Source organism: Rhizophagus irregularis, chromosome 1 (assembly GCF_026210795.1).
Source record: "Rhizophagus irregularis chromosome 1, complete sequence".
NCBI lineage: Eukaryota > Fungi > Glomeromycota > Glomeromycetes > Glomerales > Glomeraceae > Rhizophagus > Rhizophagus irregularis.
The window spans coordinates 5,485,974-5,511,619 of record NC_089429.1 but is presented as its reverse complement, the minus strand read 5'-3'; the positions used below and the strand labels follow the sequence as shown (position 1 = coordinate 5,511,619).

The 25,646-nt window shown below is 27.9% G+C and overlaps 5 protein-coding genes across 5 annotated transcripts; 3 read left to right on the top strand and 2 right to left on the bottom strand.

Moving 5' to 3' along the window:
* Window positions 1-3,133: 3,133 nt before the first annotated feature.
* On the top strand, window positions 3,134-3,466 carry OCT59_001135 (uncharacterized protein; the record flags this gene model as incomplete). The annotated part of the gene is made up of 1 exon (XM_066139330.1): window positions 3,134-3,466. One exon carries the CDS (start codon window positions 3,134-3,136, stop codon window positions 3,464-3,466), a length of 333 nt encoding a protein of 110 aa, XP_065988743.1.
* Window positions 3,467-7,293: 3,827 nt separating this feature from the next.
* Window positions 7,294-8,647, bottom strand: OCT59_001134 (uncharacterized protein; the record flags this gene model as incomplete). The annotated part of the gene is made up of 4 exons (XM_025321513.2): window positions 7,294-7,334; window positions 7,417-7,594; window positions 8,048-8,293; window positions 8,357-8,647. The coding sequence occupies 4 exons, from the start codon at window positions 8,645-8,647 to the stop codon at window positions 7,294-7,296; spliced, it is 756 nt and encodes a 251-aa protein (XP_025168683.2).
* A 7,351-nt stretch (window positions 8,648-15,998) lies between these two features.
* Window positions 15,999-16,697, bottom strand: OCT59_001133 (uncharacterized protein; the record flags this gene model as incomplete). The annotated part of the gene is made up of 1 exon (XM_066139329.1): window positions 15,999-16,697. One exon carries the CDS (start codon window positions 16,695-16,697, stop codon window positions 15,999-16,001), a length of 699 nt encoding a protein of 232 aa, XP_065988742.1.
* Window positions 16,698-23,114: 6,417 nt separating this feature from the next.
* OCT59_001132 (uncharacterized protein) lies at window positions 23,115-23,526 on the top strand (the record flags this gene model as incomplete). Its single annotated transcript, XM_066139328.1, has 3 exons — window positions 23,115-23,242; window positions 23,311-23,424; window positions 23,496-23,526. 3 exons carry the CDS (start codon window positions 23,115-23,117, stop codon window positions 23,524-23,526), a joined length of 273 nt encoding a protein of 90 aa, XP_065988741.1.
* Window positions 23,527-23,571: 45 nt separating this feature from the next.
* On the top strand, window positions 23,572-24,223 carry OCT59_001131 (uncharacterized protein; the record flags this gene model as incomplete). Its single annotated transcript, XM_066139327.1, has 4 exons — window positions 23,572-23,580; window positions 23,643-23,750; window positions 23,937-24,044; window positions 24,104-24,223. 4 exons carry the CDS (start codon window positions 23,572-23,574, stop codon window positions 24,221-24,223), a joined length of 345 nt encoding a protein of 114 aa, XP_065988740.1.
* Between the last annotated feature and the right edge of the window lie 1,423 nt (window positions 24,224-25,646).

The following is a 25,646-nucleotide window of genomic DNA, read 5'->3' as shown; positions in this document are numbered from 1 at the left end:
ATGGGCGGATTAATATAATGCAAATTACACCTCTGATCCTCTAACCAACTGACCACCAAACCAGGCCCTCGAAAGTTACTCAAAAGTTACTTGAAAGTGACGGGAAAGTGCCTGGAACTGGCGAGGAACTGAACACGTGATCATGACGCAGTAAGGCGCAGTAAATTTTGTTAATTTTGGCCAGCACTATTCCATAATTTCGGCCAGATCTTTTGACATAAATAACTCGGCATTCAAGCTGGCATCCAAGCTGGCCTGAAACTGGCGAACTAATAGAATCACTCTAGTTCCTTGCCAGTTCCTCACTAGTTCCATGACAGCTCCAGGATACTACCAGGTCGCTACCATGGCGCCAAGCTGGATCCTCCAAATCACATGCTCTAAAGATCGGCCAGAATTAAGAAATAGTGTTGGCCGAAATTAATCACGAATTTACTGTGCTACCCGTCACCTTTTTTTCGGCATCCTAAAGACAACCAAATAGGCGCACATCACACCCATATTTACTGACCAATAAGTCACAAACAGGAAAAGCGGACCCCAACTTTAGGACAAATTAGTCAATGATTTATTATGTCTTAGGACGTATTAATTGATAGACTATTATGTCTTAGTACATATTAATTGATAGATTATAATGTCCTAGTACATATTAATCAATAGACTATAATGACCTAGGACATTTTAGTCTGATGCAAGCGGTTTGTCCTAGTACAATTTAATATATTAATATATTAAATTGTACTAGGACAAACCGCTGCATTCGCGTTTTTGTTTGTCAGTCTTTTGATCTAGACCCATCAAAAGAAATTATCGTTTAAAATAAATTACAATTATTATCAAATAACTAAATGATAAATTTCAATGTAACATGAAGAATATAAGCTGCAATATGATTAGCGCCTTTGCGTCAGTTTGACTTACAATTTTTTCGCCAGCCATGCCATATAGGAATCATTGTAACGCCTTGTATTCATGAAGTCGGTTAACTTCTGGCACCTGATACATAAAGCAGTTTTCAGATTTTTCGTGCATAAAATATATGGGCAAAGTATTTTTATTTTCAGGTTTTCTGCATTTCAGAAGATTCTGCCAGGGCACATGTGACAAGAGGGGATATTCCATGCCATTGTTTCATTAAATCGATGTTCCCAAATTGATTGGCTAATATAACCAAGTTTTGTCATTCTGGAAGATTAAGTGTCGCTACTGCGTCTCAGACTGTTATAAGATTCGAAGGATCGGAACGAGAATGTGATGGAGTCTCCTACTTGTCTATAGAGAAAATTATTCTCATGATTTTACATAAAACACATTTTATTAAATAAATTTAAGCAGTTCTACTGTGAAAAAACTCAGATAATAATATTACCTGAAAAGATTCACCAAATTCTCTTATCAACTTCTTTTTCTATGTTCTTGTAAATGGTAAATGAACTTGAAATTAGAATAGTGTGATGTTATAAGAACTAAATTTGAAACTTATTTTGTTGCCATATAGTATATTATATAGTGAGAAAAGTTTGTTGAAGTGTATATCAAATTGCCACTAATGCCATGCGTGGGGTCAGAAGTCATCTCGGAGCCGTGTTTTTCGATGTATTATAATTGGCGTGAGAAACGTTGCTAGTTGATACTTGAAAGTTGAAAGAATATTAAATCGGTTTAGCTGGGACCATACAGATCGATATTCACTAAATTAGGAATGTGTAATTACCAATCATTCCAATTTCACGTTTATTCATTAGAATAGTCCACTAGTGTACACTATAATTTGGCTGACAAGAAAGCTTCATTCGTATCATCTAGACATTTTCGTGTATCCGGCGTGTAACGAAGGAACTATTTATTTTTATGAAAAAGTTTCGCGGTCCGTCCGCCCGCTCAAAATTTGTGCTCCCAGGTTTATCCTTTGAGAGTTAGTTATTTCACGGGGAACTGTGGAGTATCATTGATTTTCACGGCTGCGCTTAATATTAATTTTGAATATTGATTTACAGAGATTCTAAAGTATAGTTTTTTCATTTAATTCATTTGATTAATCATTATTATTTATACTTTTGTCAATAATGGAGAAGAAATCTACAAAAACAGTATTAAAATAACTAAACATTGTTCAGCCTATTTACACTTTCAATATATGATTGATTCTGACGTAAATTTTCATGGCGTTAGAAACAGAATTTAAGTTCTAAGAATCTTTTTTTCTTTATTTATTTTTAAATTCCAGTATTCTTAAACTTTTCCAAACTAAGCGAAATAAATAATAAAGTTTGGAAATTTTGGAAAAATTCGGGAATTAAGGGGGCATATTTTGTATGATTATCAAAATTTAGATTTTTTTTTAAAAAAATAGTACGTTAAACAAACAAACAAGTTTGAGTGGCCTTATCTTTTTTTTTAAATCGCACAATGGTTAATTTACAGTTAATTGACGGTTAACATTTGATTTAATTGCGGTCAATTTAACTTAATTTAACGCAATTTAACGGTTAATTTAACGATTTTGACGGTAAATTTGCCGATCTACAGTTAATTTAACAGTTAATTTTTTTTAAAAAAAAAACGCCAAATTATTTCGTGCATTTGTTTCGTGCGCTTTATTTATATCAATAATTATAATGATGGAAAGAACCATTTTTGGCTAATCTATATTCTGTAAAATAAATAAATATCACAAGAAATAATTTGATACTAAACGTTTAAAGGAAGCCATGATACAATCACCAATGGGATTTAAGAAAAAAATGAACAATTAATTTTCTACAATAAGTCTCTAACTTTATTATTTAACTAATTATAGATGCGGTAATTGATTCGTATGAAAAATCTGGATTTTAAAGTTTTGTCATCAAGGTTAATTGACGTTAACTGGCGTTTAACGGTAAATATTAACGGTTAAATTAACCAAAATATTTTATTATCGCGTTCAATCTTATTCATAAATCATACAAACAGACGCCTTTTTGATCAAAAGTAAAGTTTATATAAATACTTCTTTTTTGATTATTTTTTATCCATAAATTGACAAATTCTGTCAATTAACGAAAACAAAAAAAAAGAACTTACAAAATTTTTAACTCTTATCTATATTACAAAATACCTTTATTTTTAAGTACAGCACTATTACCAAATGCCAAAAGTAAAGAAACCAGCTTGGGAACACTTTGACGTAATTGGTAATCATGAAAACCCACATCCTCATGTTCGATGTAAATACTGTCCAAAATATTTTCGACGAGCTGTTCCTCAAAGAATGCAAACTCATCTCGATAAGTGCGAAGTAGCACCAGATGATGCAAAATCGCAAAATAATACAAATAATATTCATAGTGATAATATAGAGAAAATAGTAGAAAAGGTATTGCAAATATTAAATAACAGTCATTCATTTGGCTATAATTATCAGCAAAATATAAATGGATATTATGGAGCTGACCAGTTTCCTTTTATCAGTTATCAGTAACAACTAAGTTAAACATACTTTTGATTCATGGCGGAATTAGTGCAATTTTTTTTTTGTTAATAAAAATACTTTCTTAGGGTAGAGTTTAGTTTCAATAATTTCTCTTCTTAAAATGTAAATAAATATTTTTTAATATTTTTGATCAGGTTATCAAACAAAAATATATATTTAATATTTTGTAAATTATTAGTAATAATACTTTTATATAGGATCATATTTATCAAAAATTTCAAATTTTTTTTTTTTTTTGAGATAAGTGTAAAATCTTAAATTATAGTAATAAAAATATACTTGGCTTTGAATTTGAATTTTTTTAATTTACGATTATGTGAATTGATATCGTATTTTAATAATTTTAAGTATTAAAATTTCGCCGAAATCTCACTGTGGCTTTTAAATAAAGAATCAAAGAATTTTTTTATAACTTTTTGGAGCTTGAAATTTCCAAAATTCAAGACCAAACGTGGAAAAGAAATTGTTCCTTCATGTCGAAATATCCACGATCGACAATATACACTATCATTAGTATCATATAAATAATTATTCATTTTTTATCTTGATTTTATCATATGGAAGCGCCTAAGAATTCCTCAAGCAAACCAAACAAATATAATAATAAAAAAAAAAATCCTGTTACATAAAATCCAATTTACTTGCGAATTTGAATTCAATCTCATCTAATTAGGGAAACCCAATTCAAATTCAATCCAATTGAACTTGTAAATACACTCAGTGCTTTCATATAAAAAGAAAAACTTTACCACACCATTTTATTTGATTAAATTCGGATTGGATTTGAGATTGGATTGGATTTAGATTGGATATGAATAGCGTTGATTTTCGTGTTACATCAGCGATTTGTTACCGTAATTTTATTATTCCCTTCATTGGAAATTTAATAATAAAAATCCAATCCAAAGGATCGACTTAAATAATTTTTAGAGAGACCTTTAGAAATGGTAACAAGTAATTCCTTAATTGTCCGAAGCGTTAGCGAAGGACAATTTACCGTACTGAATTTGTTGTCATAATCGACAATTTTATTTCCTTTTTTTGAATGTTTATCACGATTTATGTAACACTACCTATATGACCCCTGAAATATGGTAAATAAATATATGACACGCAGATCACGTAACACTTTTCCTAGTATACTTTCTAATTTTACCATGTGACTTTAAACAACTCACATTGTATTCTTCTTGAGGCTCAATCTTTTACCATTAACTCTAAAGTCGAACTTGGATTTGTCACTCCAAATCACACGTTCCCATTCATTTACCCATCCTTTTCGTTCTTTGGTCCGGGCGAGTCTTTTCTTCCTATTTCTCACTAACAAATGGTTTAAAACCAGCACGACCATAGAAACCTTTGTTCATGATGGTAATTAAAGTTTTTTTACAAACGTCTGTTGAAGTTAAATTGACAAAATTCTCATGTAATTCCTGAAGGCTTACTTTTCTATCATTTTAAATGACGAACATCTCTTTGGTCATTATTATGAGCGGTCTGCCAGTTCTAGAGAGGAGTTTCTCTTCTATGATTTTTATAAGCAAAAATAATTTCAATTGTACTCTGAGGATGGGTTAAGGCTTCAATAATCTTTCTTTCATTTCTTTTAGTTACTTCACATTCCAAGCGCCTATAACTTCTCCATGTTCAAAAATTCCATTTATTATAAAAAGCGTGGCAAAAAAACTAGAAAATGATAGGGTTGTTTGACAATCACGTGACCGGGACTTTTTGCCGGGGTCATAACCGTGTAAGGATCAGAAGCCGTATCACAACTTCCTGTTCTTCTTTCGGTAGTGGAGGGGGATCAGGCTGGTTCTAACGTCTTCAAAGAAGTTCGGGTCCGTCCTGGTGATGGATGATAGCTAGAAGTAGGATAACTCTCCCTTTCGAGGGAATATGTTCTGTTGAATAGTCTGTCCGGCTTCACATAAAATAATTTTAACTGGTAAATGCGCACATGTGACGAATAAGGTGTGACGAATAAGTTTTTACCCTCGGATACTTATAGAAAATGGAACGCAGTGGGGTGACGGTTGTGACAAAAAAAGTCACGTGATTTTTCGTGACATTTTTTTAAGGTTACGCACTTACGCTGGAAAGTCAGTAACTGGTAACTGCGCCGTAATATGTATCACGTGCAAGTGTATATGTACCGTAAATAGGTGTCATGGTAAAATTTAAATATTACATTATACACGTCTTTTTATAGGTTGATCAAATATAAAACTTTCTTCTTCTGAAGCACTTTGCTCATCATTATTGTCACAGTTTAGATATTTTCAAATCATTTTAAGTTCTTATTGAAAAATAAAAAAATTGTTGTTCCATGAAATTTATAATCAAAGAAGTTATTTAAATTCAATATGAAAACTATAACAAATTCGGAGAGATTTGAAAATTTATACTGTTAAACTATTTATACTATTAAACTATTATATGCTAATAAACTTTTATTGTGATTCACACGGTTTTGTCTAACTGCGACCACAATCCGATATATGCTGGCTAATTCATTGGGACAGTTCCAACTGCAAGGATGACGAGAGAAATACTAATGTTATATAATAATAGTATGTGGAGTGATTTTCATACATTGATGACGACACATAAATATAAAAACTTTTTAATAAACATCACTTGCCTATACCCAGTTTTTTTCCTTTCTTTCTCTTTTTCCTCCCTTCTTCTCCCTTCAATACTGTACGTTTGTTGGAATAACATGATGCTATGCACGGGTAGGGAACAAAGCGTGCTGCCTGGGTACCAATTTTAGGGATGGTCGATCGTGGAACGCTTTTGAAGAAATATTAGGAGAGCCAAATTCGCTAGTAATAATATTAATATAGCGCTACTTTCTAAACATAAAATAAATTTGTTTCTGGTCAATAAATTACAAAAAATATACAATAATACTACTATATTCAATTTTTAATCATAAATATAAGAGTTATCTGTGTTCATATTTTCATACATATTATCTAAGTACTCATTTTCCCCATACGAATCATTTTTTCATACCTTTACTGTATGATTGATCATAACAAATTTCCCTGCTAAATTATATTCACTAATTTCCCAACGTTTATTATCTCAGTTCAGAATACCCTTACAATTAATAACATATCGAGTGACAAGAAAAATAGAAAAGAGAAATGGGATCTGTTTGGGAACATTTTAAAAATTATAGTTAATGAGTTGTTCCTAAACGAACGCCATTAATGCAAGATAGGAACCGAAAAAATACATAAGAAAGCGGCTCAGAAGGGTATAACAATCATCTGAAAATTTACCTACATAACAGAATTATCGAATATTAAAATTACTATGAATTAATATTAAATTTTTCAAAACAATATATCAAATAACATGAAAAAATCATTAAATCTCGTCATTAAAGGAAATTTTTAGAGAATTATATTTATGGATAGAATTGACATACTTTCCTTTTACTAAAGATGTGTACATAACTAATGTATATTAATGCAAATGCCGTATTTTTCTTTCGCTAAACATAAAAGGGGATTATAACAATATATATAAAATAATAAAATTTTTAATATTCAATCGAGACACTTGATTTTAATTGTGAATAAATTTGCTGTTACTGCTCGATACAATGTAATTCTTTAGTCTCAAATAAATGATTGAATAAATGCACTGTATTTATTTAAATTTATAATATTTTATTTTAAAGTTCTTTTCGATAAATCTTATTATTAATCTTAAATTATTCCTTATTATTCTTATAATAAATATATCTTAATCAAGTCTTAATCAAAATAAGAAATCCAAAAAAAATTTTTATTCAGAATTTAAATGTCAAATTCCAATTCCCTACTAATATAATCTGTGTCTAAAAATTAAAAAAGTTATGTTAGATGTTATATAAATTTAGAACTTAATTATTAATATAACTTAGAATGATAATTCCATACCAATCAATCGACTTTTTGAAATTTTTATCGACCGACTTCTTGAAATTTTTCTTGAAATTTTTAAAGACATTGCAGAATTAATTATGGCACTTAAAGGTCTGCTTTTGTAAATGGCACCTGGAGCATTTATTGATACAGGTCCAATATCCGATGATTCAATAATTTTAGTTGGCTCTTGCTTACGAAAATGATTATTCCATTCATTATTAAATATTTTATGAATACTTTGATATATATTATAAGCATCCGGTCGTTTCTCTGGATCAGAATGCCAGCATTTTTGCATTAATTCAATATAATCACCAGGTGCATTTGTAACAATTGGTGGTCGTAAACCATCACAAATTTCAATAATAAGTTCTGTGTCATGATTTCGATCCCAAAAAGGTCTTCTACCTGTCATTAACTCCCACATAACCATTCCGAAACTATATATGTCTGAAGCTTTAGTATATTTTTGTCCATGAAAAATTTCCGGAGCCATATAAGGGATAATTCCATAATTTTCATTATTGTTGTCATCTGTAGATTCGGTTGCAGATTTACTTATACCCAAATCACCTATGATTGCACTTTTTGTGTTATCAAAAAAAATATTTCCACTATGAAGATCTCTGTGAACAATATTTACACTATGTATATTCATAAGTCCAATTATTATCTTTATTAAGTTTTTTAACTTTTCTTCCCATTTAATCTCATAAAATACTTTAGTTATATAATATATCAAATCACCTGAATTATAATATGGCATAACTATCATAATATCTTCGGTAACAGGATCCCTCGTAATTCCAAAATAATTACTAATATATTTGTAAGAACTATACATTCGACTTGCTTTCCATTTTAATGAGAAATCATAAAATATCTTAAGCTAAAATAAGAAACTTTATTAATTAATATTATTAATCAATTTAAAACAGAATGTTGTACGTACCTCGTTCAATCCCTTATGAGTGATATCTTTAGAATCATTGAGTTTTTTGAGAGCAACTGTATAATCACATTGACGAGTATTACTTTTATTATCCCATTTAGAAATTGGGCCATCCTTCCAAATACCCTTATAAATTTTGCTAAATCCCCCTTCGGCAATAAATTCTAAATTTTTGAATTGGTCATAGGGAATAAATTCCAATTTTCCTTCTTTTCTAACATAATTAATTTGTGTATGTCTGATAAAATCATCAATGATTTTGCTTCCGCTTGGTTTAAATAACGGTTTCATTTTGTGACAAATGTGGCAAATCTGATGATTTTCGTCTGTAATTTTTCTCCTTTTATTACATTCATTACATTTCTTTTTTTTGTATTTTAACTTAACCGTTGTTTGACTTAATGGACTTAATGATGTGTTTGATAATAAAAAATCAATTTTATGCTTAAAACTTGTTGATTGCTCCATAACATTTTTTTTTGATTTTTTTTTTCTTCTAAACGCAGGCAACTGCAGACTTCTATGTGAAAACCGTAATTTTATATGAGGAGCGCCTTCATAGTGATACCAACTGCGACGCATATTGCATATTATATATGTAATTAATTTGTCCCTTAAACGGTGGTGACGTCGCACAATTCATATGATTTGCATTTTTTGCCTACATATCGGGACCAGATAAGATTACGTAAGATGTGACGAAATATATGCATATTGCATATGTCAGTTCGTAAATGAAAAATTGAAAATGAAGATTTAACAAATTTAATAGTAATAACGGAGTTTCTCGATCATGAAAGAACGATTATGTATAATTTAATGACAAAATAGATGCCAGCCGTTAGCGAAAGATCCACATTTTATGTGTGATTTAGGAAATAAGAGTATGATACTTATTAAAGTTATTTGATCATTTTGACAAGATGGGCTTAACTGCATCTCAAGTTGTTTGTTTCCTCTCGTTAAAAAAATGTGTAATGTAATAAAATATTTATTTAGTTCATAAAAGAAACATTGTCACTCTATAAACAGTAGTATCCATTGACAATCCTTATCTAATCTGAGGAATCTATGGTCACACATTCTTTAGCCATCATCGCAAACTCACTCGTTCCTTTTTTTACTCGTTTCGCTTAACAATTAACTGCCAAGTTTACCTTAGGAACTAGTTGAAAAAGAAATTCATTATAACAATATAAACTATTAGATCTGACAATTTATCATACATCTAATTGTTGAACTATAATAAAAATTGGTTAGCTAAAATTTTGTTTGGAATTTTATTCTAAAATCATTAATCCATTTTAGGAATGATTGGCAATCAATAATTTACACAGCCTGTCAACATAATTTAAGAGTATAACAACAGGTCGCTCAATCGTGAGATCTAAAACATCAAACGCGTTATTTCACGTGAAATCAAACTTTATCTTAACAATGAGGAGGCAGCTCCAAATCAAATTTTTATAAATTGGTCAGGGTAACCAACATTTTTGGCGTAGGCTAGGGTTCAGTAATAATTATTGCATGATCTTGTGTTTATATTATAAGTTATGGAGGACAATACAACATGTACAGCATACAAATATAAGGTAAATAGGCGTTTTAAATAATAATCAATCTAGTTTAAATATTAATCGAGATGCCTGTTTTTGTAACGAAAATTACTGTGCCGCGTTTGATTTTTTTTTTTACTTATTTATTAAACTAGCTTTAATTTTAGTGAATCTATGAACGTCTTTCATAAATGAAACAAGCCTTAGAAAATTAAACAAATATTCAGTATACCAATTTTCATCGAGAGTTATTGGTATTTTTATGATATTACTGATACATGAATTTTTTTGGTTATAATTAAACAAATGATACAGTTTTTAATATCAAACTTAATAAATCATGAATAAATCATAAAATGAAAAATAACTGCAGATTGTAGCGATTTTTTTCGAAGATTAATTACCGAAATTTTTTAATTTTGGCAACTAATGCTTGCTAACCCAGGCAAAAATTACGCGGTTTACCGGAATTAGCGACGTTAAGTGTATGAGTCAAAAACGAAACCAATTTACAGTAAGGAAGAAACATGAATAGAAATATTATTTGTTAATAAAGGAAGCAACACAGGTAAAAACGAACAGGTTTTATGTAATCCAAAACTAATCACGTTTGACTTTTCGATTACATCAAATTTTAAACCTCTTCAAACATGGCTTATAAGAGATTGTAAGTTTATTATTGATTTTTTGGTGAATATATTATATACTATTTATTATTATTATAAAGTTTTATTAAAAATTTTGTAACTTTTACTATCAAAATATAGACCTAACAAATCTATGTGAACTTTAATAAAACTATTGGCCAGTTCCTTCTTTAAGCCTAACAATATAAACTTGACACTTCTTCGCTTTTACACGCATTCTTACCCTAAGTTTACAAGCAAAAAATACTCCTTATTATCAATATATCATATATTTAAAAATTATTTCAACCATAAAAATAAAGTAAATAAATATATAACTCATTAACTAAAAATAAGTAAATAAATAACAAATAAATAATTTAACAATTTTCATGACAAAATTTACAGCAAACGGAATGAAAAGCGCGAAAAGATATAAACACATACATCTCACTAAATGCAGTCACTTCTATTTACCGATAATTGCCTGTACCGATAAAAAAACCTCGCTGTACCGATATTGTATATAGTATCCCGATGTAACATGTACCGATACTTTTCTTTGCCCCTTATAATTACAGCTGATTTTATAATATACGGGACACCTAATAGTTACCGACGGTACATTCGGTAAAACTCGGTAAAGTTCAGAATAAGGTAAACCCATATTGTTAGATTCGGAGCACTGGTCCGAGCACAGTGGTGTAGTTTTTATTTTTATTATGAGTTATACCTATACCGAATTTTACTGAGTTTCTCTCGGCATGGAGTAAAAATGATGGGTGTCCCGCATATTGTGAAATCAGCTGTAAAGCATAGTAAGATGTACCGATATTTTAGGTTACAATATCAATTCCAAACATGACTTTTTAAAATAAAAATTATATTAAGAATTAGATTTTTTTAGCCATCATAATGCCGGCAAGAACCTGCATTATTATTAATAATTTGGTGTACCGATATATTTTCCCAACCGGATTTAGTCCCATTTTAGGATAAGAATCTGCACACTAAGACTTGTATATTCGAAAAATATGCCAGGTGCAAACAAAACATTTATTTTATGTATTAGTTATCCTGACTAATTAAAATTTCACTAGGATCGGATAAATGATCGGCCGATAGGCCGATCATGTAAAGCTACCTAGGATATAACTGATTTATCCCTTGCCATTTACACAATTATCAAATTCTCATCAGTGATAATATATATAGTATATTTATTGTTTAATCTTATTTTCTTTCTCTTGGTTTTTTTTTTATTTTTCCAATTAAAAATTTTAAAATGAGTAAAGCTTCGGAACTATCAATCACTACTATAAAATGCAAATCTGAATTACACAAATTTTCAAAGCCATCTATTATAAGTATAATTAACAAAATCTCCTCGGAACGGATAAATAAATACATATACTGTAAAATTTGCTATTGCATAATCGTACCAAATGTCGATCAGGGATAATAATTATCATCTTTATCCAGTAATATTAGGAGTAACGTAAAATTTTTGCTAACCCCCTAAAAACTACGTAATAAATGTCACAAACCAATAAAGTGATTTGGTAAATAAATCATAAAGAACGCGTAATATAAACAAAACTGTAAATGTGTATGGTATAAAAAGGTATAAAAGAAATAGAGTTTTACTTAACGACATGTATAGATAGATTATTAAGTTTATTTAAATTTTATAGCAAAACATCATAGTGTTCCGCACAAACTAATTAGGGGATCAGTAATTAACAATTGAAAAGTATAATCTCCAATAATTAATTAATCTGCCCTAAAAAATGTCTGGGAATTTAACTTTCTTGAGACCGATGCCAACCAACCGATCTTAGGACCAAAGCGAGCTTTTATATATATATATACAGTCACGAACATATATTCTCTCTATTACATAGTTTTCGGTTACAGAAAGCTTTCCTTATACGAATTAAGCAACAAATTCACAATTTCCAAATGTGTTTATTTCGGGTACTTAATTTAGAAATACACTGTATCTCTTGTACGGTATTATGTTCTTTTCGATCAGTATTTTCCTACTGGTGAATTTCCGAGAGCTGGTAGGATGCAAAATGCAAATTTATGAAGAGGTAAAATTGACTTATAATTAAGTTACATTTTTTACTTCAAAAAAAAAAAAGAAAAAAAGAAAAATTTCAAAAAGTCGTTCACTTGTTCTTTCCTTTTGTTAAAATTGTTATCCGGAGCGAAGCGAAGGACTATATACAGTATTTTTACGCACTATGAAAAATAACTATGTACCCCAATGCAACGGCGAAAATTCTTCGAACTCGACCGGCGTTATGCACTGACACATGATCGAAGTGACAGTTCAAATAGGATTTCACAAAAAAAGTTCCCTCAGATAAATAGTAAACAGTAAAACGTGGTGATATGTGACAAGGTGAGACGAATAGTTGTGATATCAAATCACAAATTTTTATCACGATAACGAAAAAAATTACATTTTATTCCGATAAAAATTTTTTCAAATTATACTAAGAAAACTTCGTTATTTTGGTTATTAAAATACATAATAGTAAGAAATTTAAGTGATTCTGGGCTTAAATTTGTCTATCATCATCTAAAATTTTATTATATCATGCAGAAAACTTCTTTCTGCCGCGCGGGAAGAGATTGGCGACCAAATGTAATCACGTGCTATTGTAATGAAACTTTATCCCAAAATTCATTCAGTAAATTCAATAAGATTTAAATTGATATTAATGTAAATGGACCATTCTTGAATAAGAGATATTGATGAATTTACTAGTTCTCTAATAATTTGATAAAAATAAATGTCTCGATTAGCAGTTGTTAATGATAAAAATCGTGAATCAAAAAACTTGAACAGCTCAAATAAAGAGCGTGCAGGATGTTGTAATACATGCTTTTTATAAGCTGCATCACATGTCTTTTGAAATACCGAACTCTGCCACAAATTGTTGTGCATTTTCCTGAATAAATGCTAAATAGATTTCAATACGTCCATTGGATTGTTGATCGGTAAAATCTGAATTTATTTTTTCAACTATTGATGAATTTTCTTTGTTTTCTTAATTATAAAATCCACGAATATAATCCAAATGTTGATACATAAAATGCCATACAAAACCAGGTATTCCATCTTGTTAAGGAATATATTTTTTAGATTAGATGTTGAAGATATGATATAAAGCATCTTTTGACTTTTACTATAGACAAAAGTTTGCCATCGCGAAAATAGCTGATTGACGCCCATGCTTCTCTAAAAATTAAATGCCAGTAAATTATTTTACATTAATTATAAATAAATATAAATGCACTAACCCAATAAGATTTAGTATGTGTGCTAAACAAAGGCATTAGTGGTTTTAATACACTTTTTCATGTAAGCTGCTGAATCCGATGCAACTAGTTGTGGTGAATCAAAAGGAATTTCCCATTGAACTAAAATTTGAATTATTAGCTGTCCAATTGCACCTTTCTAAATAATCAACATGAACCAATTTTGTTGTACCATTATAGCTAAAAAGTATATTTACTACGCTTCATGCTCTACTATCTGTGGTTTCATCTATAATAATTGAAACTCGCTTGCTACAAAAATATTCTTTAAGTTGATTAATATGATTTCAAATAATTTTGGTAAATATTCATGGCGCAAAGTATCTGATTTTGGAATAAAACCTCCTTCATTAAAATGTTCATGCAACCAATTTCTTTTTCTAATGGAATATCAGCCGCTACAAATGCATCCACTAAATTATATATAAATTTTTTTGTTCGGATGCATCAACAATAGTTTGAATAGTTGGTTGTCTTTTTTTTATTTGTTGCTCTTTTTTTTTTATTACGGATATGTGTTTTAGAACCTATATGAGCAGTAACTGTGTTTTTATATGAAAGTTGATACTATGACGACACATCAGTTTCCCATTATCAGCAAAAAAGTATTCAGAAAATTCACGCGCACACGAAAAAACACTAATTGTGGAAGAGGGTGGAATTTTTAATGTTAAATTTTTAAGGGGTAAATTGAAATATATCAATCTGTAATTATGATTGGCTATATAACACATGTCGCAAAGTCCCAGTATACAGTAAAATTCCGATTTATTTATTTTATAACCAGTTATCGTCTATATTTTTAAAATAAAAATAAAAATAAAAAATTTTTATAAAAATGGAGTCTCTGTAATTGGATTAGTAATGAAAAAGGATCGTTCACGTGAATTTCTCTGTCCCCCATTTTATCTTTTTTCGCTCCGGGACTTAACGATTTCCGTTTCCTGTAAAGATAATATTTAAAGAGCTTAATGATAATGACTAGTAAAATTCAATGTAAGTAGCTATGTAACACTTCTTATTTATTTTTTTAAATATTTTCATATATCAACGGGTCCATTTACTCCTCCTAAGCATAGTATTCTCTTTTTTACTAGAAAAAAATCCACATTTCTATTAACTTTGTTATTTAAATAATCCAATTTTACCATGCATATATATATAATTCTGATTCTCATAAAAGTTTTGGCTTATAATAAAAGTACGTGTAATAAATCTGGTGATATATCATACCCGGGTACTTTGGTCCGTGTCTCCGTGATATACAAACTATCCAAAAATTACCTTAATTTTCTCGAAAACTAAATTTCGATAATATATGCAGTTTTTTAAATTTTGCAAATAGTTATAATAAATAACTATTTAAAAATATTATTAAATGTGTGAATATTAATTGATTGTTATTTCCTTAATACTCCCTTTCATAATCCAGTTCATTTCTCCTATCATTGGTTATTGTCCCTCTTTCAACTCATTCAATTTCACCCCACAGATCGGAAAATGCCGAAAAATTTCCAAAAAGTGAATGTCGATCATCCTATTTCTTTCATGCCAGAGTACCCCTTTCATAGGGAGTATTTAATCGTACCTGAGATTGTAGGCAGTACATTCATGAAAAGAAATATATATATATATATAGCACCCAAATAATAACAGATTATTAGCATTCATCAAACATTATTTTCAAAAATAAATAGCTATATAAAATTATATGACAAGAAGCAAGTCAAATATATTAACTCGAATAGACCTTATATACGAATAAAAAAGAAAAGTGATAACGAATAATATATAAATAAACAATTTTATTTTTTAATAACGAGTAATTTAATTTTTTTTACATTTTAAATAAACATAATGATAAACTAAACTGTTGTCGCGATAGGAATAAATACGTTTTTCTTTTTCTCTTTGCAACGAAGCATCGAATAAAAATTTCACGAATAAAAATATTTACGTATCGAAGATAATTATTTTGTAAAATGAATGCGCAAACGAGTATAAATAAAATTTGATTCTTAATTCGAAAATTTCAATTATAGTATATAAATAATTGATAAGTGAAACGAAATATAATAAAAAAATGAAATATGTACTTAAAAAAATATTACAATATTATAATCTAAATCATTTCCCATAATTGTAAAAAGAGCTATTAGGATCAATATAATTATAATTAAATTGCACATTTTGTTCATTTGGTTGAAAATGAGCAGGTGAAACTAAAGAATTTGGATCTAATGTTTCGTGGTGATAACTACTAGTACTGTAAGCGTAGTCATAACTATAATAATCATTTTGATGAATTTGGAGACTCGATTCGATACTAGTTTCTTGTTCTTCATGATGACTTGATTCAATCCGACTGCTATTATTCAATTTATCCACTTGCATTTTCATTTCTCTTCCACTTGGCAACTTAAATGATGATCGAAGGCGTTTAAAAAATTCGATAACGCGTGGATTATCGACAAAAAAAGGGTTTGCTTCAGTAGAAAATGCTTCAACTAGTAAAATCTCAAGAAATTTTTGCTCATTTTCGCTCATATAATCATTAGAATTCTGATTGCTGAATTGTGATTTTGTATCAATCGGTACCGTTGGACATTTATATGCTAGATGAGACTGCATTCGTATAGGAACAGCTCGTTCATATTCTTTGGAACAGTATTGACATTTTACATGGGGATGCGAGTTAGCATGATTTTTCACTACAATGAAGTGACACCAAACGGTTTTTTTTTCTCTCTGACGTTTTGTTTTTGGTTGTTTTTTTTCTCTCTGGCGTTTCGTTTTCAATGAATTTTTTTGTTTCGCTTTCGGCATTTATTATTTTGTATATGAAACAAATTGGGGGAAAACTCAAAAATACCAAGATGTTATATACTTGAAGTAATAATTATTGGAAGTTAATTAACTTTAATTAACTCGCTAATTAACGTTAAATAACATCTTGTATTTCAAAATTAGAAAATAAAATAAATATAAAAGACATAACTTTAAAAACCTGTTTCTTAACATTTTAAAACGTTCAATATTACCATACAACATATACATATGAATATATGAATATATATATTTTTTTTTTTGATAGTAATCTTTCTTTTTATATTATAGTTTGCTTTTCTATAATTACATCATATAACCATACGACCGATTATTTAATGTTATTACACGTTAAACAAATATTTGATTTAATCCCTCCTCAACTGACATTGTAAATGAACAAATCTCTTCATCATTCTTCGCATTTAATAACATTTATGATAAACATTCTTACTTTCAACAATAAACATTCTTAATTAAACAATATGTCATGTTATATGAGATAAATAATTATCTTTTTTTTCCTTATTATTGCAACTGAAGAATTAAATTCAAAAGAAATATATTTCTTGCAAAAAAAAGTGAAAACCCTGCCTAAAAGGTTTAAAATTCTTTTCGTTCCTTTACTACATTATTATTTACTACAAATTAAACTAGTAAACAAATGGAAATTTATGTCGGGTCGAGCCGGTTAAATTAACCACCAAGAAAAATGCACAATTTTATTATTTATTTATTTATTTATTTGATGATAAATTAACCGGTTAATTTGTTAATGTTTATTTTATTAAATTTTAACGAATTGAGCCACAGTCTTTTCAGTCTTATGCCACTAAAGACATTTAATGATCGTGTAAAAACGAGCAATATTTAATCACTCAATAAAAGATCAAGACCGAGACGATCAGAAGTGGTGGGATCGCTGATATAACAGATATCATCACATACTCCCAGGAAGAGAGCGTGGACCGGTTAATAAAAAGTTACTGGTTAATTTAACCAATATTCCTAAAAAAGTTAAACAATAACTCGAACAATGTGAACAATTTCTATTGTAATGATTAGAAATCTTTTACCTATCTTGTTTATCACAAAAGATAAATTAGATTAAAAATAACGATAAAAATTAAATTCCGGGACTCCTAAACAATGAAATTTTATATTGGAGGGGAACAACTATTTTTTTTAGAAATAAGTTGCTAATGTTTCTTTGCTTTTTTTTGTAGTTTATAACCTTTAAGTGTTTATTTTCGATAAAGCAATGCAACTCTATTTAAGAAACTTTTTATTCTTTGTAAAGACGCTGACTTATGAGGTGGAGAAAAAGCAAAGTTTTTAATTAAAAACGTTTCTAACGAAATGTTTCTTTTCTTTCTTTTATAAGAATATGGCTTCTTAAGTTTTTATGAAAAAACACTTTTCTTTTCTTCTTTTTTTTCTTTTTTGTGCCAGCCTTTTATTTAGACTAAGGTAGGTGAGTATAGAAAGTTTTAAAATTTTGCTATTCCAAAAATTTGTAACTTCAAATTTTTAACATTATTAAAATTTTATTATTTTAGTAGTTACTATCCTAATATTTAATTTATAACTCTATTAATTGATTACAAATTTACATTTTTTCCTTTATCTTTTTACACAATTTTTACTTTCAAATGCTCTCATCAAGAAATTAATACTGTATGAAATTATGGGCTCAATAAAAGGTTAACAAACATAATTTGATAGATTGAGGACAAATAAATAGTAAAATTTAGTTTCAATTTAATCAATCAATTTAAAATAAAGAAGAATCTAAGGAAAAAAAGCATTTTTTTGCCCAGTTATTTAATATTTTAATTTTAGAAAGGGTTAATCTATACAAAATTCTAAAGGTGTAAACTTTTATTACTTTCCAAAAACTGGTTAGAATAAACAAAACTAAAAGGACTGATTTAACATCTTTATTGTAAAGTTTACTAATATATTGAAAATATTTTTATATTAGTATTTGGATTTTATGAAATATAAAAATTTGTTTGATTGTTATAATTATAAAAATAAGAAATTTTTAAATTAAAATTAATCATTTTAAATTGCAAATTACTGTATAAAAAAATGCCAATGTTATTAATAATAAGTTAGATAAAAATCCAAATATCTAATATATAGATTAATGATTATAATAAACTTTTAACTAAAATTACTTTTTTTTACTAAAATTCAAAAAATCATTTTTTGCAAATATTTTAACATTTAGTAATCCAATTTTAATAATTTTTTTTCTCAATAAAAATTATAAAATAAAAAAAAAACATTAAAATTAAATTATTAGATGACTGAATACTAGAAAATTATATAATCTTAATTTAAAAATAAATCAAGTAACTTATAATTTATTCAAAATCTTAATCAAATAGTAATAATAATAGATTAAAAAAATAAAAACTTATACCAGTTGAAATATTTAAATTTAGTAAAATCAGTTTTATTAATTAAACTAAATATAATTTAAAACTAGTTAATTTTAAAAATTTTAAAATTTAAAATTAGCCAAATAATTAATAATTAGCTATTTTTAGTTTTTTTTAAATAAAAAATCTTAGTTAAATAACTAGTAAAATCTTAGTAAAAACTAATTATAATTTTTAATTAATTTTAATGTTAATTAATATTTATTTATTTATTTTATATTTATATATAAATTATATTTATTTATACTTTTAAACTAATATCTATAACTATAAAGTTAATTTAAAGATAAATTAAAACTAAATCTTACTAATTAAAAAATGAATAGAAAAGGTAAAATTTTAAAGTTAAAAAAAATAACAAAAAAAATAAAGCTTCACTTATAAATCATTATAAATTTAAGAAAGTTGAAAAATAGATTTACAAAAAAATAAATAAAATATTAATAATATTTTATTATAAAAAGAAATAATTTAAAGTTTTATTTTAAAATTAACCTATATTTATAAGTTTAATAAAAGTAATATTCTATATAGGCAATTTTTATTTAAACATGGAATGTTTGAATTTGGATCATATGATTATTGCCATTTTAACTAATAGTATAAACTCAAAATTAGTAGATAAATGTATTTTTGACTGCTCTAAAAGTTTACTTAAGGCATCAAAGAATATCAGTTTTGACTTTACCTATGAATAATTGATTTTGTTGATTGTTCTTAAAAAAATTTAGAAAATGATTGGCAAAGACAATTTTTCATATATAAGTCAAAAACAGCATTTAAAACCCTTTTTGATGCCTTAAATAAACTTGCAGAGCAGTCAAAAATACATATATTATATAGAAAAAGTAAAAGGATATAACATTGGTATCATTATATTTCACATAGTTTGTGTTCAACATTCTATATAAACTTTAAAATTTTCTTCTATATAAATCAAATTTCTGCTCCATAGATTCAATTTATTTTAAATTTAATTCAAACTCAATTTGAAATCAAAAATAATTATTTTATATCTAATAATTAGAATTTAATGGATTTTTTTATTTGTAACTTTCATATAACTTATTACATAAAAAATTATAAAATTTGAACTGCTAGATTTTAAGATAATTATGAAATAAGTTTTTTATTTTTAGTATTTATTTATATCACAAATTAATTTATAAGGAATATTAAATAAAAAGAAAATTGGAAGTTTTATAAAAAATCAAAATATTTTAAAGTCTATTTTAAAATTTATTTATATTTGCAAATAAATTCAATAAAAGAAACTGAAAATTTATTAAAAAAATTGAACTATTTTATTAAAAAAAAAACAATAATAAAATTAATTTGAAATTTATTTGTCAAATAAAAGAATCTAAAATCTATAAAAATATTAATAAATATTTTGCTAAAAAAAAAAAATTATTAATTTATCATAAAACTCATAAAAAATTGGTAATTTTATACAATAAAGAATGAAGTATTAATAACATTTCATTAAAGTAATAATAAAAAAAAAAATTTAAGTTTCATTTATTTTAAAATTTATTCCAAAAAATTTTTTTAAAAAAAAATCTTATGTTATAGAGAGAATTTGTAATACAAATAATTTTCATGACCACCCATCCTGCTGGTAAGATCTATAGAATTACTTAGAAAATTATCAAAACAAATCTTATAAAAAATATTTAATTAAATTTTAAAAGTAAAACTTTAAAATTTATTTTTAAGAAGCCAATTTAAAATCAAAGATAATATCTACAAATAGTAAAAATTTCCTTTTTTGAATATTATATAATACATTTCTCTATTTTTAAAATTTTCTTTATTGTATAATATTACTCAATTATGCAAAAAAGAAAAATTTTAGCTGGAATTATAAAATTTAAAAAATTTAAGATTTTTCAAATTCAAATCCATAAATAGTAAAATGGAAATCAGAAGGATATACAGTCAGATTTCCATCACCTTCTGACAAGAATACCTTCTTATAAGCGCCTATTTTTGCTTTAACCTACAAGTTATAATTCTATATAATTACTGTTTTTTACTGAACTAATTAGGTGATAAATTATGTTATTAAAAAATTACCTTTAGTATTTCATAGTAATTTTTTTTAAAAAATTTCAAAATCAAAATTTACCAATCTTATTATCTAAAATCCAGTAAACCCAATTTACTAATATCCGCAAAAAAGAAATAAAAATTAAAAAAAAAATAATATAAAAAATAAATTGCGCTTTAATCAGATTTTCGTGATGCGATCACATTAACATAATTTCCCAAAAGCATATTCCAAAATCGATCCTGGAAAAGGTGATGTCCCGGTTAGTGAACCCTTTTATCCGCCTTGTGCAAATAAAAAAAAACGAAAAATTAAGCGAAACATTCAAGCTTACCATAATTTGCATCATCGATATTATCATCCAATCAAACAAACGAGTGTATTCCATAAAGTATTATAACTATTTATAAGGTATGTTGGTTTTATTACTCGGCTAGCTTCTTGAAACATATCATCACGATGTTAATCGATTTTCCCGCATCTATGGATGTTCCAAAATAAAACGGACATATTACTCTTCTTGTTATATATCGGCATTTTGATCTTCGCCGAGACGCGTACGTACAATGGACGCAGTGAAATTACTCACATGAATCTCGTCACATGCAACTTCACAGCAAAGGTCTGGCGCAGTATATCAAACAATTTTGCATCTTCACGTGCCGAATTCTGCGCAGTATCGTATGTGCGATAAAAAAAATTGTTTTACCTTTATTATAATGCATTAAGCAATAAATTTTAGGTAGAATAGAATGTTGCGAAAATTAATAGTAATGGTAAGTATACTACATTGCTTATTTTTTACCTCAATTGCTAATCCCGATTTATGTTGTAGATCGAAATCACTTAATCTTGGTGAAGTTCTCTTGCGGGGGAATATTCTGTGTGCGGGTGGAAAATTTTGTAGATATGGATGGGATCTGGTGTTTATAGAAGCTGTGAAAGTCTCGTAGTTAGCGATATAAATAGAAACAAATTAACTGTAGAAATTATTTATAGAGCAAAGAAATAACTTGATGCTGGGACTCGCATTAAATGGCCTAGAATCCCTCTTTGATAGCATCATACATTTCATTTGCTTCTCTAGCATATTTCACTTCAAACAAATAATAAACATATGGGCTTTATTTCGTAAAATAAATTGTGTAACGTAATACTTGAATAAGTGTGCACATACGGTGTGATTTATTAATCTATCGGTATTTGCGTTCTTACCCAAAAAATCAAAAGAATGAACGAGCGGCGACCGGCTATCCATGTGGTTTTGACGGTAAGTACTTCTGAAGCGAAAAGACGCGACTCCCTATATATACTCTAGTGTAATTTCAGTCCTTTAAGTCGTACTTCCAACGGGTATCCATGTACCCATTTTATCGGAATTTGTTAGCTTGAACATTGATTTCAAGTTCAAAAAAAATGAGAAACTGAATGGAACGTGGAATAAGCGTTTTGTCACGACTGCGGAAATATTGAAAATTAAGCAAAGTATTCTATCTTCAACCCTCTTTTTCGTTTTTAAGGAACTCGCGTTAAGTTTCGCCCTGATTGCGAGTATAGGTGTCGCCCCTTCTCCCTAGTGATAAAGTCGAAGCTTCAGTCAAGTTTCGCCCTGTGAGTATAGGTGTCGTCCTCAGTCACTATTCATTAGAAGCATAGAGTAATTATTTTTTATTTGAGACGTTAGGTAGTTGTAGGTGATCCCGATTGGTCTCGTGTTTTCGAAGAAAGATTTAAAGCAAGCTTTGTGCTTTTACTTTGATCAATTCAATTGATATTTAAATGTACCATGCATCAACATATGACAGATGCAGATTTCAGGTAGTCGTCGCGAAAAAACATATACGATGTATTCAAACGAGAATGAACATGTCGGGGAGCAACTGTTAGAAGACCAGAGGAAACGAACTAGAGAAGATGAACATAGAAGAACCTGATTTGTTTGATGACGAACCCACAAATAATAAAACACTATCATTCGTTCTTGAAGAGAATGACTATCTTGATAAAGAGGTGGGATACATCTTAGAATTGGTTCGTTACACGTAAGTTTATTTGTTAAATTTCAGCTTGGATACATACAGCTTCTAATACTTCACTTCTTTACAATCAGGTGTGAAATGTTAGGCATAGGAATTCCGCAACGAAAAAACTCCGAAAGGGACATAGATATGCTCATCAAAAGACACATTTTCGCTTGTTTCGACGATATTCTAGATACACATTTGTATGTTTTATTATATCCCTAACTGCTAAGTACTTTTCATTATTGATAATACTGATTATTTTTCATATAAGTGGAGAAATGGTCTCGAGATCGACGAAGTGAAGCAACAGATGCCCCGGATAAAGTTGAAGGGTTTCACCTAGACTGATGTTCACGGTATAGTAACTTTATGAAGTTTCATATTTTTTGTTTGATTACTAACAGATTCCTACATATAGAGACATGATCTTGGAAAAGATATATCATATGGCCGAGAATTCTCCATATGTAAGCGTGCAAGCTCTAAAGTAGATAACGACACCAAGAATTTTTCAGACATTCTTAAGGTTTTGAAAACACTCAGAGACATGCACAGAACCCTAGTCAAAGCAATTGCTATCGAAAGTGGAGTATAATATATATATGTGTGTGTGCACTTTCAAAACAAGTTTTAAATGCTTGTAATAAATTAATTATGCCTGGTTTCGCATCATCGTGGTTCTACCTTCGTGCTGTCCTTATAATATATGTAGGAGTCGGATTCTACACATCATTTTGAATTGGGAAAGTTTGACATCCCTACTTCGTATGATGAAATTTGGAAGCTAACTAAAATTGCACGCATCATGTTGCAAATTAAGGTTGGTAACAATTCAGACTTAAGATTTTACACTCACTTTCTTTATCTTATGACATACAGAAATTGTTGCGTTACACAGTTTCTCGATTCAAGCGCATTATAGAAAGAGCCGAGAAAGAAAAATTCCTTCCCGGTAAAGTAACAATAATTAAGGTAAGGAGTCCCGTCCCGTACACCTAATAAACCAAAAAAAAAAGCGAAAAAACCAAAGTTTGAAGTATTATGTGTTGATGATTATACATATGATGACTTGTTGAAAAACGTTTATGGCATAAATTTCTACTGTAGTTTATGTGTCATTATTGTACATAGCTTATAATAATCTAATTTAATAAAAGTATTTGTTTTGCTCACATCGGAATATATAAAGTTTATGGTTGAATAATAAGCTGTAAAAAAGAATAGAAACAGAAGACACATACGATCCATTCTATCAGTAAAGTTTATTGACCCAGCATCATCTTTCACAATCACAGAAAGCGAGAAGTAAAATACTAGAACATAAGTAGTGAAAAGTAATACCCAGAATTCAAGGCGCAGTAAATTATGATTACTTGACACTGTGCTGGATATCATCTGATATTAAGCCCTCTGGAATTACTATTATATAATTCTTCTAACAATATGTTTATATTTATCTGAGGGATTTTTTTTTGCCTCCCAAAATCATTTTTTCACATCCCTTTAATTGACCTTAAATGTCACTGGTCACATGAAGATGGAATTTTTAATTATAAAATTGTTGGTAAATATGTGTAGAGTATCACAAATCACTATTATATGATTCTCCTAACAATATACATAGAGTATATCCTATATTAATCTCTTATGATTATTTTTGTATTATTCAAAAAATGCCTTAAAACTCAAGGTATAATAAATTAACAATCATTTTAGCCAATAATATTTTATAATTTCTGGCTGAAATTACAATAACTTAACACCTAAGCTAATTAAAAACTGGCAAACTAATAAAACTCACTGGATTTCTACCTTTTTACCAGTTTTTTGCCAGTTTCTTATCAGTTTTCTATCCTTCATGATATTAATTTGATATTATTAAACTGCCAAGCTGAATTTCTCCCTAAAAATTGACTAAAGTTATATTATAGTACCAATCAAAATTAACTAAAATTGCATTACAGATTACTATACATTTTTTTTGGAAATTTAAAGAGAATAGAAAAAAAAATACAGGTAAATACTTTGGCAATTAAAAATAACTAAAATGATACTAATATTAATCTAATATTTTAATGATAAAAGATTATAAAGTTAAATAAACTATAAAATAATATAAACACTTTAATAATAAAAAGCCATAAAATTGAACTAATATAAATAGTTTTTTAATAATAAAAAATAGGAATATTTAGAAAAAGTATTACTATTAGATTATAAAATTATAATATTTTTATTACTATTAAATTATAATATTATTATTAAATAGTAGGAATTAACTAAAGCAATAATTAAAAAGTAGTAAAGTCATCTAAAAAATAGAAAATAAGACCAATATTAGACTATAATATTAGGTTATAACATCACTATTAAATTATAATATACTGTAAAACTATATTAAACTGCTAGAGATTATTTTTAC